The following is a 26008-nucleotide window of genomic DNA, read 5'->3' as shown; positions in this document are numbered from 1 at the left end:
TCAGTTTGCATCAGCCCTTCTTCTCATTCCCATAGTCCCCATCTTGCCAAAATTTATGGAAAAGGAAGAACTGGAACGTGTAGCAGAGGCCCAGGAGTGGAGACGAAGGCGGTGGTGGTGCGGTCCGTCGAGATGGTTCTTCAGGCATCGCTCGGACAGCTCCAGGGGCGCAGGCCCCCGAATGACGAGAGGGTCCTAGCGCCACAGTTCAGCGCTCTGATTGGCTGTTCGCCGCATCCACTGAAGGAACCCGGATGTGCCTGTGGAGTTGTGTTGGCAATCTGCGCGCCGGGATTTGGGCACTCTTTGGGTGCCTAGGGCTAGGCGGATGGCTCAGGGTTGGGCTGGCTTCTCTGAAGAAGAGCTGAGGAGACTAAAGCAGAATAAAGGTAAGGTGTATATCCGTGTGGGTGTGGAGTCTCGAGTCTGAAGGACAGGAGGCCTTCCTAGTGGGTGAGGGGGCGTGGGGGCTGGAGCTGCAAGTGGAAGGACAGGAATCGTGGGGCTCCCAGGTGGCTGTTTTAGCTGCAGAGGCCCCGAGGGTTTCTCTTTTAACATCCGCTTTCTGATGATTTAATATACCCCTGTTTAAAGAATTGAGGCTAGGGAGAGAAAGCGAAGCCAACACCAGAATGGCTCGTCAGGGAGGACTGTAGCACAAATCAATGGTTGCAGACTTGGCGTCAGGGTGACTGAAGAGTAGCACTGCATATATATACAGCATCATAATTGCGAACTTATAAAAAGTTATTGCGAAAGGGATCATGAGAGTGAATAAGCGTGAAAGAGGTGGTAATTTATGATACATCTGTATTACGTTTACTTCTGGCTACCGGATGAATTTGCACATCTTTCCAGTTTTGGGGAATCGCAAACCAAAAGGGTTTTTGAGAGGTTAAGATTTGAAGTGCGTGTATGTGTTTGTGTGCACGAGCACAGTGCACTCACATGTTTGTCTTTACTGCCTTGAGAGACAGCCAAAATCTAGTGCTCTCCCCAGGGCTTTATGGAATAATTATAGATCAATATATGGCCTTGCTACAACGCTACTTCTGATTCATTAAATTTTCTGGTACTTGGTAGGAAACGATGTAAAAACGCTCTTGACCTGTGATTGAAACTTCACAAAGATGTCTGTGCTAATCTTGGTAGTGCCCATCACTTCTGTGAGAATTTTCTGCCACTATTAACGTTATAAAAAGTATATTTTATTTAAGGATGAAATTAAATAAATTCTTCCATGTCTGTAGTTTGTGAGAAATTTGGATAGGGCTCAGGTACACTGTAATTTTTAGCCTAGATATGAGAATTATTTAGGGCTGACAGGTGCAAAAGGAGGTAAGTCGCTAACATGAGGTCACTGTGCCTTATATACATTTGGGGGAAATAGGGTTGGTCTAGGGATCTTTTAAAACTCTCATGAAATTATCATATCAGATGTGTCCCAACTGATTCTGTCCAGCTGGGTGGTTTCAGGTTCTTTTGTTCTGTGAATCATTCTTCATTCACATACCTGTGTCTAAAGTACAGGCATCTAGATCTGATCTGACTCCGTTCTCAGCATCTGCTTTTGAATTAGGTGTGTGGTCCAGGGGCTTCTTCCGTCCTTGCCAACAGGGATGCTCACCTGTCATGAAATATAACTTCTGCATCAGAGGTGTTAAGATGAGCAGGACATCTTTGCCTTTAGAGACCTTGTAGATTAATGAGACAGACCGTGAAATACTGTGGGGGTAGATATTGACCAAGTGTTAGCCACAGAGCAAGTTCATGCTGAGGATTTAATGAACTCTGGGAATATTTCATGGAGGTTAAATGTTGTCTTTAACTTGCCAGGGTTTAATGTAGGGCTCCCATATGTTTGTTATCTTAAAAAAAGTATATTTTAACTATTTCTTTAATTTGGATATGGTTAGAAGTTGATAAGAACCTAAACTTCAAGGCCTGTCCCTTGGTCATGAAACACTAGACTGCGTTTAAAATCACCCATATGACATCTGAGAACAGAAGTATCTTCCCACCTTTATGTAGCCTTAGCGGAACACTGTGATCAGCACAAAAATACCAAGTCTTCTACCTTGGGCTTCCCATTCCTAAAGCTGCAGAAATCACGTCCTCCTTGCAGCTGTTAAGAATACAGTTAAATAATCTAGGAAGATGGGATCCATTGCCAGCAAAAATAAGTACAGGGTGCTTTTGAAACACTTGAATGCATATGCAGTCAAGAATGTTCTTAGCCACTTTGTTTATAATATTCAGAAGTTAGAAATAAACCAGTTGTTTACTAGCAAGCGAGAGGATACATAATACAGTTGATGGGACTGTATTAATCATTAGCTACATTCATTAATAATGAGTTTTATTTTTAAAAGGAACAGGTTTGCGGCTGAGTAGATAATGGCATAGTATAGTTTATATAGGAACAAAATTAGGTAAAATAGGCGTCCTTTAAGACTATCTGAAGACTATCAAAGAAGTGAAATAAAATTGTGATTGATAGAGAGGCGAGGGTGTGTGATGGGGAGGGAGAAATACATACAGCAGCACTGGTAATTAAGAAATTAGGCTAACAGTTTTAATAAAAGCAGTAAAGAAAACCTTGGAAACATAGCCAGTTGTTTAAAATAATGAAGGTTTATTTTTCAGTCTAGTGTCATGTAACATGGGTTGCCAGGTGAAACTGATACACAGTCATCCCATATCATCTTTTGATGCTGTCACACGGCAGTTATTTTTGGCAGGAAGAAGAGAAGATTGGAACTAGAACATTGGTAATTAAATGCTTTCTCTGGCAAATAACTTTGATAAAAAGTAAGTCAAATCATTTTATGGAACGGAAACATTTGTTATATAATGAAATGTTGTCACAGGGAGACGGGGTATGTCAACTATAGTCATCGACATCTTAAACTGAATTATTTTCACTCACACAGATTAGAAGAGTGTATGGCATACATATACCCCAATAAGTATGATGTATGTATACACACATGATCTGTGGCTGATTTCATATGTAAAGAAATGGAAGAATGCAATACAAGTATGCTGTCAGTTTTAAGATAAATATTTATTTCTATGTGCCCTTTATTATTCCTTTCTACTCATTTATTTTATGGTGTGAGCCCTTTGGCCATAGCATGGGTGTGGCAGTCAGAGGCTGTCTTTTAGGAGTCACTTCCCTCGTTCTACCCTGTGAGTCCTAGGAGTCAGCACTCAGGTCTTCAGGCTTGGTGACAAGTGCATGTACCTGCTCAACCGTCTTACCCACTGCCTTTATTCTTGATAGTACGAGTCCCGTTCATCTCTTTGTTTTATTTAGTAATTTCCTTGCTATTCTTAACAGTTTATATAATAATTTTTAAAAAAATTTTTACCAAATTTTAGGGGATAGGAATTTGATTAGAATTGCATTGAATCTTTAGATCAGTTTGGAGATATTTAGTATCATCATGGAAGGGTGCATGTGTGTCCATTTATTTGCCGTGTAACAAATTTTAGAATTTTTTCCCATATAAATTTTGAATGTTTTCTGTTGTTAGATTTTTTCTTCCGTAGAGTTATGACCATTTCTGGCATTGAAATTAATTATCATGGTATCTTTAATTATCATTTCTCTTATAGTATGTGTGAATATAAAAGAAATAGTAGATGTTTCAAAGAAAAGGAATATGAATGTATGCCAACCATCAACAAGAAGCAGAGCATTAGAAATCAGAAGCACAGTGAGGTACCACCTTATGCCCTCTTGTTTGCCAAAGTTAAAACATTAAACAAAACAATACCATGCATTAAAATGGATTCTTACACATTGCTGGACAAAATGTGTTTGGAAAGCAGTTTAACATCTAGTGTTACATGTTGTCACCCAGTACTTTGGGGGTAATATCCAAGGCAAAATTTAACAGCCAGGTTCACAGAGGTAAAATCTAAAACCAGCTTCAGTGTCTCTCAGGGAAGAAGATGGGGAACTTGGGCTTGTCACTCTGAGGATGTGTCTCAGCCCTGGAAATGAGTGACTGTGACAGTGTCAATAAGTGTGACACTGGGGAAGAAATACTTGCTCTTGCAGTACACTTTGGGTGAAATTAATACTTTTTAAAATTATTTGTAGACTCATAAGAAAATGATCAACATGACTGGGGTCAGAGAGAAGGATATAATTATCAGACACACAGATCACTGACATGTAGACACACACACACACACACACACACACACACACACACACACACACACGAGAAACATTCCCCAGGAACTGATCGTAGCAGTTACGAGTCTCACTGATCTTCCAGAGGGCGTGGGTTCAGGTCCCAGCACCTACTTGGCAGCTCACGCCCTTAAGTAAACTGCAGTTCCTTGGGATCTAATGTTCCGTTCTGCCCTCTGAGGTCACGGCATGTGCATGCTGTATATAGATGCAAGCAAAACACTAATATTCATAAAATCTCTTTTTAAGGTATTTAACTTTTCAGGGTTTTTCCCTCCTTGCTTTTGATGATCCAGTTTTAAAGTGTTACTAGTAACGATAATCATCAGTCATGTTTACAAAATAACACGCTTGTTGGCCTCTGATGTCTTTTGCTTTCTGGTTCAGAAAATTGGACCTAGGGTGCCATGATGTTTCTTCCCCTCTGTATCGTCAGCCTGGCTTTTAGTTGGAACATGCCAGTGCAGATTAAGAGTCACTTTCCACTATAGTGTAATCTAGGTTTTGATGGTTGTTACGGTCCCTATGTTTAAAACCACAGCCATTCTTATAAACCTGCTGCTGGAGCCAGAGTTAAGTGGTTGAGCACTTGCCTGGCATGTGCAAGGTCTGGGTTCAGTCCAACACCACAAAATAAATAGAGTAAGTAAGTAAATAAATAAAAATAGAAATAATTTTTAAGTGCCTGTTTTTAATTGTGAAAATCAGTGTCTGGTTGTTTTGACCTAAATTGCTTTAATGACAGCAGCTGACTAGAAGTTACTGTGGCTAGTCCTCCTTGTGCTAGATTTACGATCCTCAATTGGCCCTAAGTTTCCAGAACATAGTACTTAAACAGTGTATTCTGTTTTCACATGCCCTGACTTGTTTATTGATTGCTAGTGAAAAATATGTCATTGTAAGCCTTCCATCTATGCTCTGTAAAGAATATAAAGTAAAATATAAAGACACCGTTGAGTTACAAAGGAACTACTAATTACTCAGTTAATGTTTTCAGTTGGAACCCAATCAGCCTCAGTGACATTTTTGATGTTGTAAATAAGAGCAGTAAGCAACAGTAATCTTTATTGTAGAGGAAGGTGCTTTGTATTTTCTGAGAAAGTCCATGTCTTAGTTATTTTTCTGTAAAGATGAACTGAGAACAAGGCTGCGTTTATATCATCTTGATAATATGATATAAAGACTGTTGTACCTGGGAAAATGGCTGACTGTTCTGGGCTTTCAAGATAAAGGATGGGAGGGAGGGGCCCTTAGAATTACAAAAATTTAATGCCACGACTTTATGTTTTTAGAGAAATGATCATTATTTATTATTCAACATGGATGCTTCATTCGATCTTTTATGTAGATCCATTTGAACCTCAGCGCCGTCTCCCTGTGAAAAAAACTCGACAACAGCTTCAGCGAGAAAAAGCCCTTCTAGAGCAGAGCCAAAAGCTTGGCCTTCAAGATGGATCAGCCTCATTGCTTCCAGAGCAGCTGCTCTCTACGCCCAAACAGAGAGCTAGCAGTCAAAAGCCACCCCCCTCTTCCCCTGCTGTCCCCAGTCCCCTCACCCTCACCTCTTCCACTGGAGATGGAGAACTACATGGTGGTGAAAGTCAGCTGCAAGAACCAGGACTTGAGAATTCCCACCATGGTTCCAGAAGTGCCGAGATTCAAACTCCAAAGCCAGACTGCAAAGTGGAGAAAAAGAAAATGGAATTGTTAGTAAGTCTATGAGACTTTTCACTTTCCGCCAGGGACTTGGAAAAAATATAGTTTGTTGAGGTTTTTGCTAAAGTCTACCACCTAAACATATTAGGGGCTAAATATTTGTCATTTAGTCTTCCCAACAGCCTTATAATATATGCTTATTGTTTTCACCTTATAGAGGAACCCCTATTTAGGACTTAGAAAAGATACTGTTTTCTTAGCACTAGGCAAGTGCTGCATTCCAGTAAGACTAGCACTTGGGCTAAGGAAGGGGCTGTCAAGTCTTGAGACCAGAGTGACCTACATAGTGAGTACCAGGCTGAGCTGAGCAGTATAGCAAGAGGGTTCTCAAATTTACACTCACACTCAAATCACACACACTCACACACACACTCACACACACACTCACACACTCACACATACACACACAGACACACACACACTCACACACACAGAGGAGCTGGGAACTGTCTCCCTAAAGCTAGTATACACAGCCAGTAAGTAGTCGAGATATCTTTATATTAGAGTCTATATAGTTTAGTTCTGCCCATATAGAAATGTCTGTTTTTTTTCTGACTTGTGAATTCTTAGTGATGGAAAGAAAAGATGGCATCTGTTTTTGTTTTTCTGAATTTCTTCAAAGTGTCTTATGTTTTTCCCAATATCAGATATATTCCTCATCTCTGCTGGCCCAGCTTTTATGACATGAGAGTCTTGTCTACCAGAGTCTTATGACAGAATTCATTTTAATGAGATATATAAAAATCACATGAATTAAGTTTGTTTGCTTGGTTTTTGTTTTTACAACAGAGCCTCCATATATCTCATGAAGGCTTTGAATTCATGATTGTGATGGACATTTTAGATGCCACGTCAGTAGGAAAATAACTGGATTTTAGATACTTTGGGACATCCTTAGGAGACAGAATTTGAGGACATACTGATTTTAAAGAGTAAGAATCCTGACGTGATAGCTTGGGAAGGGAGAGCTATGCCTACAGTGTTCCATGGTGACAGCTCAGTTTTCTGAGAGACGCAAAGGCTAAAGCACAGTAGAGAAGCAAAAGTAAAGGGGAGCCTGCGTCCTGGTATGGCCAGGACCAGAGCCCAGGGAATACCCTGGTCAAAGGAGTGAGTAGAGAGATGACGGGTATCTGTACAGACTGGGAGAGGAAACCAGGGGAGGTGGGCCTGAAGGGCCTGTGGAGTGGAAAATATGAGAAAAGGCCGATGCTGACCCTGGTGGAGGCTGTAGTAAGAGAGAAAAAGGGCAGGGTTAGAAGGGAAAGGAACGGATGGGCTGGACGAACAGCAGCGGGAGGAAGGAAGTGCTGCCATGACCTTTCAGGTGATAGCTTTGGGCCTACTGAAATGTGCACGCACGCACCTTTCCAGACCTGGACACGGTAGGAGATACGCTGCATGTTTTAGGATCTTTCTTTCTGTTCCACTTGCCTGTTGCTCAAACAACTGCTCATTTAAAACTAAGAGTTGGAGATAAGGGACTCATATATTTGTATCACACATGTGTATATAACGATAAAGGCTATCATCTATAAAGTTAAAGGTTAAGGTTAGTATATGTTTTTCATAATCTCACCAGCATTGAGATTTAAAAGAAAAAATTATATCTTTTTCTAACATTCTAGAAAGAAGTTACTATCTTAGTATTTGTTTCCCTGGCATTCATTAATAATAACTTATCAGCCAGATGTTTCCAGTTCTGGCTCCTAAATTGCTTTAAGTTTCTACTGGGAGCCTACAAAGATATGTGTCATTGTTTTGTTTTGTTTTAATTTTATAGTGCTTTCTAACAATGCAGAAGCAGTTACTAAATAATGTTTCCTATGTTTAACATGCCAGCATACATTATAAAACCCATTTCCTAAAAATTAAAACAAAAACAATAAAGGCTATCAACCTGAAGGGGGTCATGGGAGGGGATGGAGGGAGGAAAGGCAAGGACAAAATAATATAATTCTGTTTCAAATAAAAACCTGTTTTAACCTTTTTTTGTAACTTGGAGAATATGAGCAGAATGAAAGAAAATATAAGAAACAAACTAGCTGTTATGTTAAAATGTTGAGGGATTCTAGACTTTCCATGAAGAACATTCTAGAAGGTAAAACATGGCATCAACCGCATACCAATATACTCTGACTTCATTTTCCATATGCTGTTATCCACGCACACATTTCTTTGTACTCCTGAAAGAATGGCACAGTACTTGGGCTTCTAGTTTGTGGGTTCCTAGATTATGCACATATATAGATTTCAAAGGTCCAATTTATGGAAGCCTCTTTACTTCAGACCATGTTCTTTGTTCATATTAGAACAGAATAATGAACTGCAGATGGGTTTCTTTAAAGGGAATTTTTGAAAGAAAATATATGTAATCTGCCTGATTAAATTTTATGCCTAGGAGACAGACTGGTAAGGTGTGGGGTTGGGTAACAGTCTTTTTAATAAATTCACTTTTGTACCTTTTTTTTTTCAGGCAAGAGAAATCTCGTTGGGAAGTCCTCCAACAAGAACAACGACTGATGGAAGAGAAAAATAAGCGTAAGAAAGCCCTTTTGGCTCAAGCCATTGCGGAAAGGTGAGTTACCCGATCAGGGGCTTGTGACCCACAGGCATCTCTGAGGAGCTCGTGTCTATTCTCCTGTGCCTTACCCAATAAACTGATGCTTTCGGTGCAGCTCATACTTTAAGACAAAGTATGCTTTAAATGATGCTGAAATTCTAGCTCTTCCTTTTAGAGAGGATTTTTTTTTTAAAGTAATGAATCACTTGTGTCAGCTGCAAGTGAAATGGCATCAGTGTTAACCATCTGTTCACACCCAGTCACGACAGCACAAGTAGACTCTCAGTGTGCATGCGTGAGCAGCAAATGCAGGTTTTAGTTTGGATGTTAGCATCAGACATGTAAAGGAACAAGTGCGGTATGGGGTGGCCCACACTGTTGGAAACCTTGCTTGTGTTTCATTGGTGACTCACAGCAGCCATCATATACCTTGTGTGAGGTTTGATTTTAATCCCTTCTCATATGCTGTGTCATGCTGGCCCCAACTGCAGCATTCCCCATGGAAGCCATTCTTCCCAGCCTCTGCTACTCTTCCCGGACTTTGCTTGTTACTTCCTATTCTCCTGTGGCCTCAAGGTGTGTCAATTAAGTAGTGATTGAACTGAATGGGAGCAAATATTCAATGATGTTTTGCTTTTAAAGACCTCCAGACAGATATGGTGGAACCTACTTGCCATGCCAGCATTACCAAGACTGAGTTCTAAGTTAGGGTCAGCCTAGGCTGCACAGCCATACAGCGATACCCTGGGTTAAGCTGGTGTTGCTTGAGGCTTGAGTTGATGTAAGGGCAGAAAGGTGTGAGGGAGATACATAGATATCTCAGAGAGAGAAACGTTTGGGAAAGATTTTATTGCCCTTCTAAAACAAATTCTCGTGAAGCATAATAAAGATACAACTCACAGGTTGCTTATATTTCAAGAAAAAGAGCAAAATATGAATTAATAATACCACCTTTCCCTACAAGTGATTATGCTTTCTAAAGGATTCTCTTAGTCTTTACTAAGAGTAGAGACTGTTTATTGGGGAATTTACCAATGAACATAGATGTGTTGAACTTGTTGTAGCGGTACACACCAGGTGTAAATCTGGCACTCGGGGCTGAAATCGTGAGTGCAAAGCCAGCCTGGGCCACGTCCCCCATCTTAACAAGAATGTATAGATTCCATACTTCTCTGTTGTTGATTTAAGACGGAATAACAGATAGAAACAGCAATGTAGGGACATGCAGGGGATCATATTATTTAATAATGAGTAATGAACTACCTGGCATGAGATCGTGTGGGTTAGTGAGTGTGGACAGAAAGGAGAGATCTGTGCCTCATGCAGGAAGAGTCAAGAGTGCAAGCTGCACTGGGGTGCTCCCCAGACAACATGTGTGAAGTTTTGAAATGAGCGGATTAGTGATTAAAGGTTTGCTTTTCTGTTTATTAGTGTGTGTGTGTGTGTGTGTGTGTGTGTGTGTGTGTGTGTGTGTGTGTGTACACATGGGTATGGGAGGGGACAGATAAATGATCAAATCAGTGTGCTTTTCAACAGAAAAGAGTGTCTGAGTCCATGGGGAATTGTAAGGGCCTGTGTACAGTTTTCCAAGGAAGCAAGATGGGCCTGCAGAGATTGAAAGCATAGGTGTTTTAGACCAGGAAATGTTACATAGTTAGGCTGTGTCTTCATGTCCAGTAAGGGTGGACGATGAAATGGGCTTAGGAAGGAGAGTGGAGTGCTGGGCTTTGAAAAGTTGTGCTGGATGCTTCAAAGTGAAGGAATAGTGACTTGTCCTTTTAGTCGTCTTCTGAGAGAACCGTGTAAGTTCACAAATGACCTATAGAAAGATCTTAGTTTGTCCTTTGTTCATGAAAATATTATATACCAATAGAAAGTTTAATAAAACGAGTACAGAGCATTTATTTTGTCTCAATTCTGATTTTTTTCTAATTTTTAAAATGATTGTCATGAACTATAATTATATGCACAATTACCATCCTTTTTCGTTTATAGCATGTCATGGAAATGTGGTCTTAAAGTGTTTTCTCCAACTCCCATTCCTGATTTCCAGATCTAGGAGGACCCAAGCAGAGACCATGAAACTAAAGAGGATCCAGAAGGAGTTACAGGCCTTAGACGACATGGTGTCAGCTGACATTGGAATCCTCAGGAACAGAATTGATCAGGCCAGCCTAGAGTATTCCTATGCACGGTAAGTAGGAGAAGAGGTCTGAGCGCTCTGCCTTAGGTCATCCATGGCTAACCATGCCAGTGTGTTTTATGAATCTTACCAGGAAACCTCATGAGAATGCCGTCCGTAATGTGCCAGCTTCAGTGGCCATCTGTCCTATTAGCTTGACCTTGCTGGAATTCCTGCTATAACACGCCCTGGATTGCTCATCTGCACTTTAGTGCTCCTCATTAACCTGCAGCTCATTAACATCGCAGACCCTGAGGATTTCAGGTCTGTCAAATTAAATATCCGATTAGCTCGCTGCAGAACGATGGGTCTAACACCTCGTCTCTGTTCCTTCCATTACAATGTTGACTCTTTCATATTGCCTTTATGGAATTAGAGCCAAGTTCTGACTTTATTTTTTAATCAAAGTAAAAAAATTAATTTATTTTGAAAAAGCTTTTGAATATAAGCTAGTACATGCTTATATTCCCAGCACTCAAGAGGCTGAAGCAGGAGGATCAATGCAAGTTCAAGGCCAACCTGAGGTACAAAGTGAGACTCTGTCTATGAGTACAAAGGAGAAGTACTGTGGATATTTTCTTTAAAGTCCTCTAGGAACTGTGAAAAACTTTGTTTTTTCCTTCTTTGGTTAGACTTTGTACAAATGGTCTGCTATCGTGTGCTTCCTTGACTTTCAACGGTCCGCATTTTTATAAAGGAAAAGAGCATTGTGGAATATTTTTAAATGAATAAACACATGTAAAGAATTACATGGGCTTTGCAAACAGATAAAAGGGCAAAAAAATGGGCCAATTTCAGGGTTCTCAGTCCTGTAACATCGCTTTAATCATCGCAGTTTGTCTTTTCTTCACAAGGGAATGCTGTGCTAACGACTCAGCTTCGCATCTTTCCCCTAACACGGGAAATCAATCAGAATGCTGCATTAGTCTCGGGAAACCACAGCCGCAGAATGTTTACATAACAATTTAATAAAGCGGAAATGCTTGGTGATAGTTTTAATTCACTGTTTAGTGTTTAGAAGAGGCCTGTGGTTGTCCTGTGACTTGGATAATTGTTGTTTGCTTATGTGCTATAAGACTCTGTGTGTTGCCTTTATTGTTGGACAGCCTAAATTACTGCCATCAGGAGCTGATAACCAGAAGTTCCCAAGTTCTGTTACTGTTCAGGAGGTGACTGGAATTTTGTTACAAGTAAACTCAGCCGTTGCTTTGAGCACATCATCTCTGTAGTTGAGCTGCCAGGGCTCCTTTTCCCACCACTCCAAACTCTCATCTCAATGGTTCATAGTGTCCTATAGTCCTGGGTCAACAGGGAAAGCAAAGCAAGGGAGAGACAGACAGGCAAACAATGCACACACTTTAAATTATTTATTTATTTGAGATTATATCAGTTTTCCATCCCTTTCCTCACACCCTCCAATACACCCTCCTTGCTATTTTTTAAATTCATGGCCTCTTTTTTTCATTAATTGTGTGTGTGTGTGTGTGTGTGTTCTTTATAAATACAATCTGCTCAGTCTGTGTTTTACTTTTTTTTCTGAGCTGGTTACAGAAAGATGTCTTTTTCACGTTGGATGTTACACAGGAAATGTGGGTTTTAGCTTTCAAAACCAGAGAAGGTAAACCACCAATTTTTGTAGAAACTGCAGAGAATTCTTACACAGTATTTTACACCATGTATTTTATTTCATGTGTTTAATATGCTAAAGACATCATTTGCATGATTTGTTACTGACGTAACTGTATGAATGGATGCTGGTGTGTGAGGCTCTTTTTCAAGGCTAAGCTCTGGAGGTAAATCGGAGGAGCCAGAGTCCTAACTAGAAGTAGGATTGTGTCTGGTTCATTCATAAGATTAATACAGAATTTTCTATATTTGTTCTTTGTGGTTATTGAGGAATTATAAATACTTATTAGTGCTTCCTATTGAAATGATTAATTGCATGTGGAACCACATTTTCTTTAATCCTTAGAGTTACATTTTCACTCATTGCTTCATGAGATTGAAGAAATTCATCTGAGTGGACTGTTGTGCACGCTGACACATCACTTCATGATCAGTTTCCTACTTACTCCAGGCTGTCAGTCTGCATTCTTCAGTTTCCCAGAGCTACTAACACATTACCAGAAGCTGTATGCCATAAAGCCCCTGAAAGTTCTCAGCCTATGTTTCTAATGAAGACTAGAAACCCAAAATAAATGTGCTAACAGGGACATGATTTCTGACACCCTATGGGTCCATTTCTTGTCTTGTCCAGCCTCTGATGGCAGTAGCTATTCCTGAACTTGTGGCCACAGTTATCTGCCCTGTGTCTTCATAGTCAGGTAATCACATCTCTGCCCTTATCAGAGGGTTTATGAGATGGGGATTGGAATCCACTGGGATTCAGAATACCTCCTAAAAGCCCTCAATCACCTCTGTGCTCCTAGAAACTAACTTCTAAAGTTCCACAGATCCAAAATTAATATTTTAAGGAAGCTGCGTTTTAGCTTACAATCATATTTGAATTTGTCTAGCAGCATCAAGATACCTTTCTGTCAATTTTCTCTACTTCCAACATATGCAATAAATTTAAAAACTTGTTCAGGGGTTGGGGATTTAGAGCTCAGTGGTAGAGCACTTGCCTAGCAAGCGCAAGGCCCTGGATTCGGTCCCCAGCTCCGGAAGAAAAAAAAAAAAAAAAAACTTGTTCAGTTTTATTCAGAGAAAACTAAGAATGTTAAGGTGACAGTATTACACATTCTTGAGACATAATACTTTGAACTAAACACTTGGGAACTAAGAGATGATAAGATACACGCTTATCATATTTCTGTTTTCTGGATAGTTTACTTTTTATCATAGATGAGAGTGCGCACTCCCTAGGTGATGGGATAGCAAAGTGTCTCAAGATAGAGGGGGGCATCTCTTAGGTCCTGCTTTTTTTTTTAAACAAAGATCCCTCTGTTCTTAAGAAATTCTAAGAAAGGATAAAAATCATATGTGATCCACACAGACAGAAGAACTTTTCAGAAAGGCCTGTAAACTAAAAGAGGATCAGAACCCGGTGGTATAGAAGGGGTTAAAATTGATTTTTTTTTTTAAACTTCAAAGATACTGAGACCAAGAGACAGTTTCTAAAACCTTTAAATACCATTAAATCACTCTGTGTCCCCTTAAAATAACAGAACAATTCTGTAATTACATTTCCAGTTCAGTGTGCCCTACTGCTTACTGCATAATGACCTTATTCTCCTCCAGAGTACCCTTTCTGCCCAGCTTCAGTATGAGTGACAAGACTCTTAGGCTAATCATGCAGTTTGTGAAACTAACCAATATTTTAAACAACAGTCACTCTGTAGGAGAATATATGTACATGTCTTAGACCAGAAAGACTTTAAATAAATAAACAGAATACAGAATTTTAAGTGATTTATCTGGGGTGAACCCGGATCGGTGGTAACCTAGGGACCTGATTGCAGATGTTAATTTCAATTCTGTATTCATGGACCCAGTCTGTAAATGTCTGCTGACCGGGGAAGCAGAGGTAAAGAGTTGGGGTAGAGAGAACAGAATAATGTCAGAACTCTTCACTTAATGTGAAGACATTCGTAAGCAAGTTATGTTACCAAGTGTAGAAATAAAGAACCTGGGTACCCAATAAAGTTCTTTTACATGAGAAGTTACTGAAAAGCTATGTATTCATTCATATGTTTATTGGGTAACAATAAAGTAAAAGATGTACAAGAAATGAGCACTCTGTAAAATTTAAAACTGTAAATAGCAGACCCCTAAATTTCCTATAACCATAGTTTTAGATAATGTCACTAAATGGTAATGATGGTTTTTATTTGGGTGCTCTGAAGGGAAAATCAGTTTTGGGGGCACTAGGAAAGATTCTTGAACTGTTTATTTACACTGCTAAGTCTCAGGCCACATATCTCTGTGACTCTGTGCTGTCATTGTTTTACATAGTCCCAAGACTGGCTTCAGTAACTACCAGTTACTCTACTCGTTTGATCCTTGCATCACCCCTATTTTCTTCACCTCGTTTTGACTCGTGTGAATCCAACCAACCTTGAATTTTGAGTCACTTGTACTAGAGCTGTCCAGTGCTAGCCTGAGAGCAGGTTCTGGGTTTTGGTGATGTCACACAGGTAACTTGAAATCAACCAGAGTGGCAGTGTTTATACATTATTGCCTGGCAGGTGCCTCAGAGCTGTGCCCTCTGCTTTCCTCCTCGCCCCAGAGCTGACCTGCCATCCAGTGAACTCCCGTGGCCTGCTGTCACTCGGGTACAGTGGAAGCATTGGCAGTTCAAAGAAGGCTGCTGTGACAGTAGCTGTCTGTGCCAGCTGGCCTGGCCTTGGCTGTTGTTAAAGTATCAGTGTCCGCAGGTTCCTCGCCTTTCATTTTGTATTTGGAGTTTGTTTCTGACTCTGAGAAAACTTCCTAAGTGAGAATGGGTAAACTGATCTTTGCTTGTGTCCCTGTAGGAAGCGCTTTGACAGGGCTGAAGCTGAGTACGTTACAGCGAAGCTGGATTTACAGCGCAAAACTGAGACCAAAGAGCAGCTCACGGAGCACCTCTGTACGATCATCCAGCAGAACGAGCTCCGAAAGGCCCAGAAGCTGGAGGAGCTGATGCGGCAGCTGGACGTGCAAGCTGATGATGAGGCCTTGGAGCTGGAGCTGGAGGTCGAACAGTTGCTTCGAGAACAGGAGGCAGAGGCAGCCAGACAAATGGCTCCTGTAGAGAGGCTGAGTCAGCCTGATGGGGAGGGGGTGTCATCAGAATTGACTGAAGAGAACAAAGAGCCTCAAAAGCCAGCTACTTCCCCGGAGACAGACAAGTCAGGCAAATGTTGCAGTAGCAGTCCCCGTAGACTAGACTGCCCAGATCCAGGCGCCCAGAACTTTCCAGCCGCTGTGGCCACGTGAGGGGCCGGTGTTTTGCAGTTAACATATCTCCGCGGTAAATTATAGCTGTGTCTGATAAAACTTCTCTACACGTGTTTGTGTTTGGATCAGTGCTTACTGTTAGTGTGTTAGCATGTCAGATCATTCCAAAGCCACAAGTTGTGACGGTTTCCTATCTAGGGAGTGTTGGTCCCTCGGTGTTCCTTCAGGCCTCGTTACTAGGTTAGAAGTGACTCAAGAGAGGGAAGTGCTTGTGACCTAAGTTTGACTGTCAACACTACAAAACTAGTACAGTGGTAGGAGAAACTATATGACAGCGGGAGCAGGTACTCTCGGAAGCAGGTGACAGGCTTCTCAGCCCTTGGCCAAACTTAACTTGTGAGAGAACATTGACTGTGTGGCCCTCTATGCAGTCACATACAGAGAGAGGGGAAGAGAAAAACAGGTTAAATTACCTCTCTGGATACTACAAGAGTGCAAGAGTCACTAGGCACAACCTAGAAATCCCAGCTTATGTAAGGAACTAGACAACTTAAGCCAACATTATTTTCCCTTTAATTTGCAGTAAATGGTTTCTTTCTCACACCTGAATTTTGGTTAGTTGATACACATCCATAAACAAACCGTGTATGTGTAACTTTACTTTTACTGTATTCTGTTCTCCTTAATCAATGTATTGACAGGTAAAGCGTAGACAATGAAAGTGTTTCTAAAGTGACTGTGAAAATTGCAAGTCTTATTGCAACTTGATCATCCAACAATGGTGTGCTCCCTCTCTAAAGCTCTGTAACACAAGCGTTTATATGTTGGGTATTGATTCTGCTGTCACAAAGCACTGAAATCCTTAAAGTACTCACTTTCTTATCACTTTCATAGTTTGCTAATCACCTGTTCCTGAAAACTTGACTGGTGTATTGTGCTAGATTTGAATGTGTATAAATACTTTAGTTTTGCCACAAATATACAGATATTACCTTAACTTGTGATTGAATTGTCAGAAATTACAAAAAAATGAAAAATATGCTTTATTCATAAAAATGAGCTGTTTTTAAAGGAGATAAAGACGGTTGTTTCTACACAATACACTGTAGAAAAGCTAGGGACATCCTATTTTTACATTATTGTTTAAGACATCTTCTGATAGTAAGGATGCCTTGTATTTTTCAATGACCTGAGCTACAAGTATAATTTTCCATTACTAAAGTGTTGTTTTTTTATTTATGAATGAGACACTACGAATTTAAAACTTCATTGCCAAATACAGTCTTATTTTTCTAAGGAATAAACAAGTCTGATATGTTTACAGTATGGTCTTTCATTTACCTTAAAAATGTTTCACACCATTTAATCCATGTTAAAAAGTACGTGTGTGGATCACAGAATCATGGAGAATCACAGAAGAAATGTACTGTCTACCACACCTAGCACACTTGTATACCTCTGTTACAGTTTCTGTCTATCTCAACCCATAAAGTTCATCACTGTTCCCATCTACTAACAATTTAGTTTTCTAACTCAGCATCCCTCCGTGTGTGTGTGTGTGTGTGTGTGTGTGTGTGTGTGTGTGTGTGTTGATGCTTTCAAATGTGTGCTATAAAAGTACCACTGAAGCCATTACTTTGACAAAGCATTGTCTCACCAGCTTTCCTCGGGTGGTATCTGAATGCTCAGGTGATGATATAAGAGACAGAATTATATTGCAACAGTTTTATGCAAAGGCAGCTGTAGCCCATGTGTGTGAGGCTGCAGAGCAAATGGGTGGGACTGGAGGGACCTGATATGAGGACCATATGCACTGATTTCCCCAGGATAGCCCTGGGACACGTCCTTTAAAATACCCCATCAGCCTCAGTCTATAAAGTCACCAGTACATTTTTGTGAAGGAAATTAGCCCCAAATTACTAATTGTCATCCTGCTTGTCCCTGATAAAAGGTAGTGTTTACCAGATGGCTGTAAGCTGCACTTACTGTAGAACATAACCCTATTTTGAATTTGAATTTAAAGAGTTCTTAAAAACTTGATTCCCTGCAACTGTTTTTGTTTGTCTTTTAAACTGGAGCTCTTTCTATGGGCTTCAGTGAAGCAGGGTTCCTTTAAGAATGGCTCTCATTGTATTGAAAATAACCTTTTATTTTCCCCCCGAAATTTTCACCTCTGCATAATTTTGCTGAATTACAGTGCTTACAGGTGGTAAATATGTTCTCAGAAGAGCACAGCTGGTTTGCAAGTCATGATAAAAGTTTCTGATTGTGATTCCAAGAGCAGACCTCATGGCTGGATGGGCTTTTGACTTAGAGTAGAGACTCAGCTCTACCCCCCCACACCCCCTATTCTTTGTTTGGAGTTAGCAGTGTAGTTCTCTGCAGGAGCTTTTCTGTCTGTTCAGACACTTCCTCCTTCATAGCATTGCCACAAAACGGACTCAAGTTATTCTGACCCAGGCCATTCCCAGTGACCTTTATAAATGATGTTTGGGGTTTTGTGTTTCTACGGAGCCAAGTCAGCATTTTTAAAAAGCCCTGATAGATAGAACTCAGTCTGTTAGACACAACCCGAGGCCACTCTGGTCCAGGGTAATTATACCTCCTCTCAGCAGAGATCTACCCCAGGCCTGACTTGTGCTGCTCTCTGGAGAGATGAAGCGGAGTGTGCTGGGCCCCAGGCTACCTTCACCGTAATGTTAGACTACTTTTGCAAGGTCCTAATCCCAAGCAGCTGCCTTCAAAACGCCATGTCATCTTTGCAGTTGATCAAGCAGCTGCATGTAGCTACTCATACAGATGTGTGTGATCTATGCCCCTCTTCCCTAATCGTACAGTCTAATTAACAGGGTATGATTAACATCTGTATACACAGTATCTGCAAGGAAAGCAAAGTAAGTGGCTAGAACATTGGGCACAGATAATTCTTGTGATTTTTAGATATCCCATCCAGTTGTTTGGGCATTGTGACTAAGAACTACTACATTATTTTACTTCACATTTAACACTAAAATAGTACAAAATACCCTGTTAAACAATGAGTCAGATTGGAAGTTTGTTTTTTTTTAAAGTCTAGTTGCCAAAGTAATTAAGACTACAAAGAAGTACAAAGAAGTGGGGGTGGCCAGGTGTCCTATATTTAGTTAGACAAACCATTAGGGTAACCAGAACAAATCCTCATCAACTACTGGAAGAAGTAAGGACAGTGTCAGGATAAAAAGTCGATGGCATCATATCTTCCTGGAAGGGAAATGACATGAGCACAGGAGCTCACTACAGTTGTAGATGGTGCTGTCAAACCAAGGGGCGTTGACTGCATAAGCCAGGACAAGAAATGGAACCGTGAGAAGTGAAGGTGAGTCAACAAGAGGCTTGTTGGAAGATCACACACACATCTGAGAGTTCTCTCCAAGCCAAACGACTCCAGGAGCCTAAAATAGAGATAGAATTAAGTAATAATGTGACAGGGATAACATTTCTCAGTGATTGGAGAATGCCTAAAGGGGTACATCACTAGGCCAAAGGTTCATCATATAAGGGGTGAAGTAACCCTTCCAGGTCTGGTGCACTGTCATTATGGGGAGAAGAAGGAAATGAGTAATAGGAGTTAGAAAAGTCCTTGCGTGAGCTATGACTTCAGACATTGGGTAATAATGCCATGTGTACAGTACATGTGGCCGTTAGTTTCATCCAGCTTTCTGATGCTGCACCAGAAGCTTCGCTTAAAGACTTTTATTTACTTAGCCAAGCGAAAGCGAAGCACTTCAGTCACAGACTTGAAAATCGATATAGAGAACTGTAGTCTGCTACGTTTATGATTAGTTGCTTGGGTTTGGGTTTTATTGTTGGGGGAAGCTGAAGACCATAAGAGTCGTTTTCCATATGTTGGCTTGCTTACTTCATGTGCAGTTCCTCCACTCAGAAGTGGCCTTAGTGTCACTGAGATCTGCAAACGTCTTTGAGCCTTTTAGACTAAGCTTTCTCTGCCCTACCTCAGTACCACTTATAGAAGACAGGAAGGCCCCTGCATCGAGTGGCCAACTAAATTCCACCTTATGTTGGGGACAGGTCTATAACCAAGGTAAGAGGTGAGAAACTCAGAAACCATAAGGTAGAGGAAGGAAGCTTCAGCTGAAGGGAACTCGAGTACCTTGTAGATGGAAGTTGAAAGCTTCCCTCACGGTACTCTGAGTTTTCACACCTCAGAAGATGAGAAAAGTGTGGCTGAAACTAGTTTCTGTACGCCTTGATGTCTCTTGAGGCACAGGACAAAGCCATGTCAGAGCAGTGGCTTTCCAGGGCTCAGATCCTTTTTGGTGATGGCTTTCATTCTTAAAATCAGTTTGTAGGAAAAGAACGGAGGACAGTGTAGGGAAATCCAAACTTTCCATCTAAGGCCTCAGTGACTTGGAGGGTTGAAGGAGTGGCGAGGGAGTGGCGAGTGAGGGGAGCATTTGGACAGGTTTTACCATGTGGCTCTGGCTAGCCTAAAACTTGCTATGTCTACCAGGCTAGCCATGAATTTGGTCTGCCTGATTCAACCTTCTAATAACTGGGATTGCAAGCAAGAAGCAGCATACTGGGCTACTCGTCTATAATTTTAATCTATGAACTAAGCAAGCAGTTGACAGGTGGATAGGAAATACAAAATTTACCAACATGTAAAGATACAGGAGACATGGAGTATGACAGCCAAGAGGACAGGTAGTTGATGGTGGAATACTTTAGGCAGAGAAGGGAAAGTAGAGTATAATTTTAGAAGGAGAGTAAATCATTTTCAGTAAAACTAAGTCTTAGAAGAGCGGACGGTGGCTTGGAAAGAGGCTTCTCTGTATTTGACATGATGCTAGACTGCTATTCTTCCTGTAACATCGAGTTGGCAATGAAATTCTAGAAAGGACATTACAGCCATTTGTGTTCATCTTTGGATGGAATTTGGTTGGGTAGATAAGAAAAAGGGAAAAAAACAAAACAAAACAAAACTCTCCCTGGACTTGATGGAGGAGGTAGAGAGGCAGTCTAGAAGTTTTGACTCTGAGGCAGCTTGTAGGGGTCCAGAGCTTGTTGAGACATCCATTTTCTGAGAACCTGCTCTTGAAGAAACTTACATATCATTAGGTCGCGCCATCATGAGAATCTGGAGAAGTACACCATGCAGATAAACTTAGGACCAAGCTCAAACTGCTGCTCCAAGTGAATTCAGGCTACTTTGCCAGAATTGCATCACGTTCTGTGTTTTCTGGGGTCTGATTCCTATGGCTGCTTCCTTGGTTTTGAGCCAGGTTCTTGCTGGGTATCCCAAGCTTTCCTTGAACCTACGATTCTCCCAATTCCATCAGTTCTGAACTTCTGTCATCGTCCCCAGCTCCAGCCTATGTTATCTGCCCAGGCTATTATCTGAAGCTGCCAGTCAGTGCCTGTTACCCAGTCCTTGGGAATACTATTATCACAGCCACCATAACTGTGGGATTCTTCCAGCTCTGCTCTCTTTTAGCCGCCTCTATAACTGAGGGCCATGGAGAATTTTAGGCTCCTCCCTCACCTCAGCCCATTTAGTCTGTATGTACCAGACAGTTTCTCTGTCAATAATACTTGGTATAAGGATCTCTAAGGCTTGCCACCTTCTGGATTGCAACTAAGAAATAATTGATTTAATACTTCAAAACCCCACACTCAAAAGCTTAGGAAGAGGAAGGGGTAAAAGAACCCCGGAGTTCCCTGGAGACCACATGGTTTCTAACCCTCTGGCTTTGCCTTAAAATTGCCTCTTGTATCCCGGCCAGGGGAATTTTTATCTTACGTGGGCAGGAGAGAAAAAAAATTGGCTCAAATGGATCAAATAGTCTTCCAAATCTTTTTTGTCTGAAGCCTGAAGCTGAGCTTTTTAAACTCCAAAGCCAAGAATTTGTCTTCTTTTGTTCTCTGATTCTGCTGTGACAACACTCCCTTGAGGCACAGAATGACTCATGGTCTAACTGCCCAGATTTTGGGGGTGGGGGGGAGGGTAAAGGGTAACAGGAAATCACAGGGAAAACACATTGGTTAATACATCAAAATATTAGTCTGCTACACTGTGATTTCTCTTTCCCATTCTCTGCTCAACGGAGACAAACCTGTCTTCTCCCTTGCTTACATTGTGTGTTAGATAGGTTTCCTTGGAAGTGACAGATAGAAATCAGCTTAGTTCTTTTTCCCCTTCTGGGGGAACTGAAATGCAGGCCCTGGGGAAACAGATGAGAGAGACTAGAGTACTGGACAGACTTCCAGTTAGAGAAAACACTAACGAAAGGAAATGTCCTTACGAGCTGTACTTTCTCTGGTCTCCACTCATTTCCCACACGTTGACTATGTGTCCCTGCTTACTACTGTTCACTTCCTTCTGGGAAGGGCCTAAATCGTGGTCCTCTGGACTTGCCTGACACTGAAATCTCAGGCTATGCTGTTTGAATTTCAAGGGAAGGGCTTCTGAGTGGGCCAGGGTGGCCAATGGGCATCAGCTGAATCTGAAAAGACAAATGTCTCAGGTTCCAAAGTGTCTGTGCCCCCAGAGGAATAGACAAAGCCTGGGAAAGTGGAGACTGGGTAGACGACCCCTCGACTGTCTGTTTGACCATCCCCTAGGTAGAAGTGAGTTCACCTTACTAATCAAGCTTGGTAATTAACTCACACCTACCGTGCAGAAGTCGTGCTTCCCTGCTCCTAGTGATTTGTGGACCTGCCTGGTCCAATGGACTGTCAGTAAGTTGTGTGCATGACTTCAGCTCCTCTTCCTCACAAAGGCAAACAGAGACCTGCAGAATTGAAGCTTAAAAAAAAAAAGAAAAAGAAAAAGAGAATTGAGTTATCTGATGAATCAATGGGTGCGGATGAAGGCAAAGAGTTCATTGAATTAGTTCAAGCAATCGCTTGTCTCTAGAAGATGAGAGAACTGCCTGGTATTTTCATCACTTGCTTTAAGCATGGTTGGGGCAAAATGTCTGATGAAAGCAATCTTGTTACTTTTGGCTCACAGTTGGAGGGTACAATGCTGTCTGTCTCATGGTGTGTGGAAATGTAGCTGCAAGACCTTCAGACGTCGAGCTGGTCATTGCATTCCAAAGCCAGGAAGCAGAGCGCAAGGAGTAGAGGGCCAGTGTTCCCCTCATGTCCTCCTTTTGAATCAATCGGAGACCTTAGCATGGTGCTCTCATGGTAACTCCTCACTGGCAAGCTCACGGGCCTGTCTCCCAGTTGATCCTGGAACCTGTCGGATTGACAATATTAGCCACACACACACTTGGTGTTGATTAAGTCCCCAGGAAGATCTCTAGCTATGTTGAAGACTTCACAGCCTGATGAAAATCAAAATGACCTCAGCTCTTTACTCCCTTCAACAGCCATTTAGCAACCATCCCTGGATCTGGCCTACAGTCTTTTCTTTCAATTATCACATAAAACATTTTAAATGTATTAATTTAGCAGATCATTAGATTCCACCAAACACAAAATGGAACCCAAAAGCCTGGCTTCCTCCCTGGCTTGTTATAGCCTGCTGTCCTGACCAATATATTTGATAAAGACATTGCTTTATGACTTTCTTTTGTCCTGTGACTATAAAATTTTATGTAACCGCTCCCAGATCAAGACATATTCAGGAAAGCCTGAATTCTGTTTCTACTGTATGGTCACTCATATGTCTCTCAGAAAAAACATAATCCCTTTCTCTGAGTGAGGCAGGAGTATTGCCTAGGCTAGCCTGAGCTACATACTGTGACCCTGTCTCATAAAAACAAACAAAAAAAGTAAAGATAATAAAAATAATAAAAGGGGAGTAAGTACACAGGAGTTATGATTGGGGGTGGGGGGGAGAGTCCACGCTCCTTCATTTGTATATGTGAGTGCATTGAATTTTCTCTGGGCAGGGAAAGAGTTAAGTGGTTCATGGGCTTCTGACATGATATAAAACAGTACGATTTGGGCTTTTCCATTTTAGGTGACATAGTTTAAGTTGATGAATATTTTGATTTGTGCCAGTCTCTGGCAGTTTTAAATGCTATCCCTGCAGGAGTCAGAAGTCCCGTCATAATCACAACAATATGCTTGTCAGTCAAAGGCACCGGAAGATTGTTTAGGTGCAAGGAAAGCATTTTCCCCTGAAAGGAAACAGGGCAACTGAAATCACCTACTTTTCAAGACATTGAAGTCAAAACTGTTACCAGTTTCATGGTGTGAAAATCCAGATCTCAGCACCCTCCTGGTTAGACTCCAGTATGTCCTGGGGCTATCTATCAAAAAAAAAAAAAAAGGCAACTAGTTACAGTCTGAAGTTCAGAAGAAATTAGTCTAAAGGCAAGCACAGCCATCAAGGTTGATTTCCCCATCATTATTTGCAGGTCGGGATTTCAGCAGGGAATGCATAATGAATACCCCCTCAGTCTCTGCAGCCAGTGCACCTTTGGGATGGATTTTCATTGCAAGCTAAAATCAGAGAATTCCTGCAATTACACGAGATCTGGGCAGAAGAAAGGGATACCCCTGCCCCCACCCCATCCCTCCTGAGCAGATTGAGCAAATAATGCTTGGTAGAGTTGACCTCAAGGTTAGCACATAGGAACTGTTAGCATTATGACGGGCAAAATTTAAAAAAAAAAACCCACATAGAATTGGGCTCATTAGGCAAAGGGGAAAAGTCAGAAACCACTGTGGGAGAAAGAAAGGAAGAAATGAGAGGCCCAGAAGAATGGGTTTCAAAATTGGAAGCAGCCCAAGATTATTCAGATCTTTGAGTATGTTCATGTCAGGACCTTCATTTTTCAATGTTAGTGTGGCCTTAACGATTCCAGCTGCTCAACAAATTTGCCCAGTAACTGTCCCCCAACAGAGGAGCCCAACAGACCCGCCATGCTCCCTCAACTTTTATTGCATCTGTAGGAGGTTTTGCATGGAAATGAACTAGTTAAATAAAAAGTTACTATGACAGAAAGTACACCTTTCACCTTCCCCCACCAAAGAATTCCATATACCCCATGCTGATATCAAAAGAGTCTCCTCATGGGAACAGGCAATGTGGAAGGCAGAGGGGAGCAAAGATCTGGGATTCAGAGTCCACTGGGAGCATCAGACAAATATGAAACAATGACTTCATGTACTAGATAAATTTCTCACATTCTTCAACAGGCTTTATTGACCCAATACTTATGTAGCCAGTTATATGAACACCACGCCTGCTCAAAGAAGACTCTGCACTTGTATTAAAACATATAACCAGAATGAGGAGTCTAATCGTGCACTAGACATTCTGTTCAGAAATTTACAAGCATTTTTATTAGTTGGTGTCTCTTAAAGACATCTAAAGATAGGTCCATGATTGTCCTCTATTTCAAAGAATGTGGTGACTTTGAATGGGGGGGTGGATTTCATAAAGCAATAGTTGATTATTTACTGTCAAGGGTTTAAGTCCAACCTTGCATACTCCAATGATCTGAGCTGCTTTCATAGTCCAGGTACACCACAGTGTGATCCAGACCTCCCTGTTTGCCTCTGCCTCTAGATGATCTACTAAAAGAGTCTTTCTTTCCATTCATGCCATTTCTACACACTGTCCCTTAATGGGGCCACCCCTCTGTCTCTGTACTTTATGTGCTTGGTGGCTCAGTGTCTCTTCTCTCTTGTCCTAGTTACAGCTGTCTTTCAGACTCTATGCCTTCATGGGGATTTCATGGGACCTCTCAGTCCTTTGTCAGATTGCTCAATTGGCACTTAACCTAGATGTCACTTCCTATTCTATCTCTCAGGAAGGATTTCCTTAGACTCTAATCACCACATTATCTAATGGAAAGTTTACAAGCTTTGGAATCAGATGGGACTTGCTTTAAAATCCAGGCTCTTCTACTAAGCCACAGTACTTTAACATCATTGAGGTTTTATTTCACTTGGGTATAAACTGGAAGTGATATATAGTTTGAGAGTCCTTGGGACCATGAAAGTTACATATCCAGAATTCCTGGTCCTTAAAACTACAAAGTAAACCAGGCAGGGTGGGTCTTTGTGTTTACTGTTTTATGCCATACCTATAAGAGTTCCTAGAATAGGAGCTACTCAGTAAGAGTTCACTGAATGCATTGATGATTTGATGCGTAGGAAATATTTTTCTCTCTGTGTGTCTCTGTCTCTCTTTGTCTGACTGTGTTTCTCTCTCTCTCTCTCTCATATATATATATATATATATATATATATATATATATATATATATATATATATATATGTTGATCCAGTTGTCTACAAATGCTGCTGCTCACCAAGGGAGCAAGCTCACAGTGACAACATAGTCTCAGGGAAAACAACAAACGAACACTCCTGGGTGGTTGCTTTAAGCTGCCCATCTGCTCAGCTGTGTGAACGATGAAACTCAAAGTCAAAGGCGAAGCAGCAGTAAAGACAACATTGGCGGGGGAAGGAAGAAAGAAAGGGAGGAAAGATA

General features: G+C 41.2%; 1 protein-coding gene and 1 long non-coding RNA gene across 6 annotated transcripts in view; one reads left to right on the top strand and one right to left on the bottom strand.

Annotated features, from left to right (window-relative positions):
- Positions 1 to 249: 249 nt before the first annotated feature.
- On the top strand, positions 250 to 16872 carry Gorab (golgin, RAB6-interacting). Of its 3 annotated transcripts, XM_063272360.1 has the most exons (6): positions 250 to 389; positions 2647 to 3727; positions 5556 to 5913; positions 8400 to 8501; positions 10540 to 10680; positions 15144 to 16872. In XM_063272360.1, the coding sequence occupies exons 3-6, from the start codon at positions 5906 to 5908 to the stop codon at positions 15586 to 15588; spliced, it is 696 nt and encodes a 231-aa protein (XP_063128430.1). In that variant the 5' UTR covers positions 250 to 389; positions 2647 to 3727; positions 5556 to 5905; the 3' UTR covers positions 15589 to 16872. The 3 variants fall into 3 exon arrangements, with proteins under 3 accessions (XP_063128430.1, NP_001094033.1, XP_017454313.1); NM_001100563.1 differs by lacking the exon at positions 2647 to 3727 and having other exon boundaries at positions 252 to 389; XM_017598824.3 differs by lacking the exons at positions 250 to 389; positions 2647 to 3727 and having other exon boundaries at positions 5781 to 5917.
- A 1720-nt stretch (positions 16873 to 18592) lies between these two features.
- The window catches only part of LOC120096300 (uncharacterized), an 81758-nt gene continuing 74342 nt past the window's right edge, over positions 18593 to 26008 (bottom strand). The window contains exons 2-4 of one of the 3 annotated variants that reach the window (XR_010057270.1): positions 23715 to 23813; positions 22223 to 22792; positions 18593 to 18980 (exon numbers count right to left, since the gene is read on the bottom strand). This is a non-coding gene — a long non-coding RNA (uncharacterized LOC120096300). The remainder of the gene's footprint in view (positions 18981 to 22222; positions 22793 to 23714; positions 23814 to 26008) is intronic. The other 2 variants (XR_010057272.1, XR_010057271.1) reach the window with 2 other exon arrangements.

Source organism: Rattus norvegicus, chromosome 13 (genome assembly GCF_036323735.1).
Source record: "Rattus norvegicus strain BN/NHsdMcwi chromosome 13, GRCr8, whole genome shotgun sequence".
Taxonomy (NCBI): Eukaryota; Metazoa; Chordata; class Mammalia; order Rodentia; family Muridae; genus Rattus; species Rattus norvegicus.
This window is presented reverse-complemented; position numbering and strand designations above follow the sequence as displayed.

Bases quoted from the DNA above. Each gene is read 5' to 3' on its own strand.
- Gorab (NM_001100563.1), top strand. From the start codon at position 329: ATGGCTCAGGGTTGGGCTGGCTTCTCTGAAGAAGAGCTGAGGAGACTA. The intron at 8,502-10,539 runs GTGAGTTACCCG...CCTGATTTCCAG, and splicing joins GCTCAAGCCATTGCGGAAAG to ATCTAGGAGGACCCAAGCAG. The intron at 10,681-15,143 runs GTAAGTAGGAGA...GTGTCCCTGTAG, and splicing joins CTAGAGTATTCCTATGCACG to GAAGCGCTTTGACAGGGCTG.